Raw genomic sequence first — 6,350 nt, forward strand, 5'->3', positions numbered from 1 at the left:
AGACTGTAATACTTGGATTATAGAAAGAAAAAAGAAAAAAAAAACTGTGCCAAAATCATGGGCCAAATAGCTTTTCAAAATACATTTGTCTTTAGCGCAATGTATTTATAGTTCTCCAACAAATGAGTAATATGAGAAACACTTTTTCACATACCCTGACTGAGAAGTAGTGGGCATAAGAGTTCCTAAGTGAAATAAGAGGAAGCAAAAAAGGTTACTTAGGTTTACAATGGACGGTATTACCGCCAATCATCCATTGATTTGGAATATATGGAAATTGATATTTCAGGGCATAGGCCTACTTATGTAAAATGCCTCAGTCCAAACTCCATTCACTTGAAAAGAGTCAGTGATCATCTCACAGTGTGCATCATCGAGGGAACATCATGAGAGGCTTCAGATTTATGAGTGACTTTAAAATTCTAATTACTCTCCCAGATTTTCATCCATATAGCAGACTCTTTGGTGCATGTATAAGGTGTGTGTGTGGGTGTGTGTGTGTGTGTGTGTGTGTGTGTGTGTGTGTGTGTGTGTGTGTGCATGCCAGCGTGCGTGCACGTGTGCGTGCGTGCGTGCGTGCGTGCTTGCATGTGTATGTGTATGCGTGTGCATGCAAGAGCATTCAATGTGCACATGTGTCTCTGAATATGTTCACATAACATGAATGGATTTGATTGATATGTAAGCTTGGTTCAAGTTTGATTAGATTCAATTGCAACTTCAAATTATTTTATTGATCTTGATTATTATTATTATTATTATTATTATTATTATTATTATTATTCAGTCTGAACTGAAAAACAAATATATATAGGCTTACAGTATATATAGGCCTAATCCATAACACATCATTTTGAAAATAACCAAAAAGAAGAAGTGATCCTTGTTATATTTTTGTCAACCAAAATACATCTGTTTTATGCTTGTTTATATTTCTCCATAGTTTATTATATAAAACATTTTTATCAATAAACTGTTTTTATCACAACAGGACATTTAGCAACCAACTTTATTGCCTTTCCCCCGGATTGAGAGAGACGGTGGAGGTCCATAAATGGGTTGCGGTCTGATACTAGATCTGAGGCTGGATTCAAGAAATATACTCATCCGTTTCTTTGCTGATATCTGGAGCCACGCAAATGTATACAAACTATAAATCCGCCCTCTGCTCATTGTAAGCCGCCAGATTTCTCCTGACTAACATTCTTTTGAGGGTGAAAAGGATCAACGGCATTACATTAAAGTGCTTAAAAGAGAGTTTAGAAGCCAAAAGATGTCAGAATTGTCGTTCATCAAGAACTTATGATTCGGAGGCAACAAAGGACCTCTGTGAAGAACCAACTGAAGATGTTGCATCACTTTCTAGTTCGAGTGGAATATCCTGGTACATCCAGGCCAGCCTTTCATTTTAGCCAGAAAATTCAGCCTTTGACTTCTCCGTTATAGAAGAAAAGCACATTCAAATAATAATAATAGTAATAATAATAATAATAATAATCCTAAAAAGCATAATAAAACAATAATAATGATAATAATAATAATAATAATAATGATAAAACAATTAGACTAAATTTCAGTATGCATGCGTGTGTTCTAGATGTGTGTGTGTGCTATAGTAATCTGAAAACAATCAAAAGACCAGAGGCATATTAACCAATGGGTTTGTGAAAGAAACTGGCGAAAGAGAATTTGACTTAATTCATTAATTTACATACCTGGCGTAAAGACGAGCAATTTGGCACCATTTAAACAACCAAATACGTTGGTTCGTCAGAAAGCTCTAAAAATAACCTCTGAATGAGTATTTCTTCTTAGTTAAAGGCCTGAATCCTGCGACCATAATATAGGCCTAGCCTATGAAACCCCTTCGAACAATTAAATATGATAAGGTGTTGATATGGTCGTTACCATTCAATGCAAAAGCTAATTCCCCAAAAGCTATTGAATAAACGTCATGCCAAACTAGGAAACAAATAGACTATGAGGCAAAAGCCGGATATTTGCATTGAAACATTTAATGACTTCGATTTCAACAATTACATGTAAGAAACATTTAATTTACATTATTTTCAGTGCAAATTATAGGCAAAATATCATACAAATCAAATGAACAAATAGTATAAGGCAATACATTTACATTGTGTAAATAGACTATTTTCAAAGTTCAGTAAGTGGTTCAGAGGATAATTCACAAGAGCAATATCTTTTTCCTTTTAAAGGAAAAAAAGTCAAAGACATCGTACTTCATAGTCCTACTTGTGGGGTCGAAGGAGGGGAAATTGGACATTTCTTATTATTTAATACCTACACAGTGGAGGCGCTACTGTAAGACACAATTCACGTGTAATCTCGACTTTGAGACGACAGCACTTGTGTTAAATTAGCAGTCTTGTTCTTGTGCCCTTGTATTAAAAGAGCCTGGTGTTCATAGTAAGATTTGCGCCGACCCCGGTGTTTCTGTGAGCGCATTGCTTGGTGTCGTGTCTTCACTCATCCCGGACGGAGGCCCGCTGATGATCACACTGGTCTTGTTGTGTTCCGTGATGTCGACGTCACTTTTGTCCTCTGGTCCTTCCTCAAAGTCGGACTCGCTGTGTTCGCTTTCGCAGTCGGATTCCTCGTGCTCCTTCTGATCACTCTCTGTCTGCGCCTTGTCTGGCTGCTCCTTCTCTTTGTCCTTCTGTGCCTGTGCCTCTTTTGAGTGTCTCCATTTCATTCTTCGGTTCTGAAACCAAACTTTGACCTGAGGAGACATAGCAGTGTGTTGAAGGTCTGTCTGGCTTCCGCGCATGCACAATACAATTGGATATAGGCTGTTGTGGCTACGAGTGTCATCTCTCTCTCTCTTTCCCTTTCTCTCTCTCCCTCCCTCTTTCAGTGTGTGTATTTGTGAGTGTGTGCACGCGTGTCATTGTGTAGGCTCAAAACTCACAAATGTACCACTTTAATGTGTCACAGGTTACTATAGCGTATCTGTCGACTGTGCCATTATTTCTTGGTCTGAATAGGCTACATGTCAGATGGCCTATATTTTCCCAGGTTTTTTAAAAGGTCGTTTACCTCTCGAGTAGACTGACGGACAACCTTATAAAATAGGATTTCCCTATGACCCCTATTCCGTTTGGTATAATTTAGTATAATCGACTTTCATTTCCCCAGATCTCATCATTTCGCAACTTTTTTGTTAAAGTTAACGGGCTGACATTCTGACATTGCTGGGTGTGTGCCGCCACTTCCCCTATCGATAGCCCAGTTGCATTTTTATCTTAGGCCGATGAAGGTCTTTCACAGACCTTAAAATACAAGCCACTGTAAAATGAAAGGATCAGGGATATTTGTTTGTCTGTTTTCAATATGACATACCTGAGCGTCAGTGAGGCCTAGCATCGCAGCAAGCTGTTTTCGGTCGGGTTTGGTGACATACTTCTGTATTTCAAAACGTTTTTCAAGACCTTTTCGTTGTAGGTTGGAAAACACAGCTCTGGACCAAGATCTTTTTCTCTTGTACGTCTGTGGCATGGTGTCTTTCGTAAGAACAGCATATGGCCCTGTGTGGGTAAGGGAAAATGCATGGTCAACAACATGAGTCATATACGCTTTGAAATGTCTAGGCCCATGTTCAGTTGTTCAATACGCACAAATAGGCCTACTTTAATAAAATACAAACACGTGATAAGACGCAAATCTAAGCTAGGTGTCTATTTGGCCTGGGTGGTATTCGAGTGTGTGTAGTAGGCTACACTACCTGGGAAGGAGTCTTGAAACTGATGTTGCCCTGAATGCCTCGCTGCGTTGCCTAATGAACTCATCCTGGCCGACGCGTCGTTCATCACCGGATCTAGGGATGCGAAGTACTGGCTCGCCGGAGGTTGCACGGACACATGGAGTGCTGACTGTCGGTTAGAGCTAACAATAGACGTGAGATCTGGTATAAAACGAGAGAAAGGTCAAATGAATTTCGTGTGTGGGTTAACCAGTCCTGCAAATTTTCATAAAACCACACAGGACTGCAAGCCAATTATGAAGGTGAAATCTCAGTTGTGTCTAGCCTGACCTTATGTTTTGCCATCTCTGACACTCTGCATATCAATATTACATTTTTAATTAAATGGAATATTTCAGAATGTAAATCTGTAACTTTCGGTAATAGACAGAACTACCATTTCAAATGCAAGAAAACGAATGTCATGGAAGGCATGTCACAGCCAAATTAATTCACACATAAAAATAAACGAATACGGCCTTACCTCGTAATGACGACATTTCTTTTACTTTTGGATCAAAGTCTGTGGACAAAATTCGATCAATTCCGAATTTGAGATCCTTGCTTGATGGTGGCGGTGCTTGCTGGGAGTTGAGCGTCGTTCTGGAGACCGCGGTTAAGTGTATTCCATGCCTGTGATAAGGGGATGCAGGGCTGCCTCTTGCCCCGAAGATAGCCGCCTCCGGCGCTACCGGAGAAGGACGCAAAGGGGATCCAGAGGAGTGGATCTGAGTACGGGGTCCTACATGAGCCATCAGCGCTGATGATCCGGGAAGACCGTCCGCGTCGCCGACATGTAAAATATCTGCTATGCAAAATGACGGTTTTTTCATGGTATCCATTGCGAAACCACCGGAACAATATGCCGACCAAAGGCTGAAATTGGACGCATAAAACGGATTTAGTCCGGCGGTGTACATCCTGACCACTTAACACTCGTTTTGGTTATCTGGATCAGTGATGTTAGAAAGCGTCCGCATGTAATGGCAAATACAGTAACCGTATGAGCCAGTCCTACATATGTTGGAGATTTCTCAAACTAATATGAAACTTTACTCCGATCCAAGTAGTTCTACGAGAAAGTTTGTACATGTGCACTGATTGGCTACGCAATGGACCAATGAGAGCAGCGCGCAAGGATGCGCATGTATTCCATGCTACACCATATAAAAAAAAAAACATTTAACTGGTGCTCTGTTGTGTTGTATTGTAAGTATGTGACCGCCAGGTATATTTTTGATTATTAACAACCTTAAGATCTAATTGTTGTATACTGGTATGTTCAATAGGGTCTCTGTGTTTAGCGTCGCTCATCGCTCTCTCTCCCTGTCTGTCTCTCGCTCTCTCTCACACACTCGCACTGTGTGTGTGTGTGTGTGTGTGTGTGTGTGTGTGTGTGTGTGTGTGTGTGTGTATTCGTGTATTCATGTCTATGTGTTTCAAACAACAAGGAGGTATGCTCACATGTCAAATAGTAGCCTATTCGAAAACAGCATAGCAACAACAACAGTAGCCTAGCCTATGGGTTTAATGTGACTTAAGATGTATTCGAGCAAAGCTTCGATTTGTGCAATAGTCAGGATATCATATGCATGTGCAATTACTGCCAGTGTCAAGTGGTTTCAACTCCTTTCGGGAGATGCTCTTCCATTGCTCATTCAATGCTGTACGGCAATTAAAATAGAACCAAACGACATAACTGAATGCAACGTTGCTTAAGAAGAATAGCCTTCCTAAGAATCGTGATAGGTTCCTCACAACAGGAGCTTCTGAGTGCAGGAAACTCGGGTTTATTAGATGCAGGTCATCCTGTTTTTGATGGGCCCTGATTTGCGCTAAATGAGCGGATACGCCTGCTAGATCTGTCCAAAAATAGCACTTGTTTTAGTATTTTAGGATACAGCAGAAATCCTTATTTCTTCCGGTCAAGGGGGGGAATTTTTATAATGACTGTTAGAACTTCCTTTTTTCAATATTTGTGCAACTTTATCTCGACCTGCAAGTTGTACAGTGACGCAAATCCGCCCCCTCGCTCATAATAAACAGAGGAAATCTATTCCCTTCTACAAAGAAAACACAATTAACTTCAGAGGCGATACTTCTTTCATTTGGAGACCTTGCACTTGCACAAGACAACGGTCCTAGAGAAGCTGATTATGGAAATCAAACTGTTATGTTGATTATTTTAATCATAATTTTGACGAAACGTCTTTTATGCCTTAATATAGGCTAATAATAGTAGCTATTCTCGCAACATCAACAACAATAGCATAATAATAATTATGACAACAGCAATAATAATAATGATGATAACAATGATGATGATGATGATGGTGATGATGATGATGATGATGATGATGATGATAATAATAATAATAATAATAATAATAATAATAATAATAATAATAATAATAATAGCCTAATAATAACACCCTTGACACCCATAATATTACGTTTTTTTTTTATGTGACAATAGTATTTTATTTTGGAAAAGAAAAATATTGGTGCTCAGACACAGACAATACACCAGTACAATTTTGGGGGCGTAAAATTAATCATTATATTAAGCACCTCTACAATGCCAGCT

The 6,350-nt window shown here is 39.4% G+C and overlaps 1 protein-coding gene across 2 annotated transcripts; it reads right to left on the reverse strand.

Annotated features, from left to right (window-relative positions):
* Positions 1-2,005: 2,005 nt before the first annotated feature.
* hlx1 (H2.0-like homeo box 1 (Drosophila)) lies at positions 2,006-4,791 on the reverse strand. 2 transcript variants are annotated; one of them, XM_062551435.1, is made up of 4 exons: positions 4,248-4,791; positions 3,746-3,925; positions 3,364-3,548; positions 2,006-2,743 (listed from the first exon to the last, which is right to left on the reverse strand). In XM_062551435.1, exons 1-4 carry the CDS (start codon positions 4,681-4,683, stop codon positions 2,426-2,428), a joined length of 1,119 nt encoding a protein of 372 aa, XP_062407419.1. In that variant the 5' UTR covers positions 4,684-4,791; the 3' UTR covers positions 2,006-2,425. The 2 variants fall into 2 exon arrangements, with proteins under 2 accessions (XP_062407419.1, XP_062407420.1); XM_062551436.1 differs by lacking the exon at positions 3,746-3,925.
* Positions 4,792-6,350: the final 1,559 nt, after the last annotated feature.

The sequence above is a fragment of the Sardina pilchardus genome, chromosome 12, assembly GCF_963854185.1.
Source record: "Sardina pilchardus chromosome 12, fSarPil1.1, whole genome shotgun sequence".
Classification (NCBI taxonomy): domain Eukaryota; kingdom Metazoa; phylum Chordata; class Actinopteri; order Clupeiformes; family Clupeidae; genus Sardina; species Sardina pilchardus.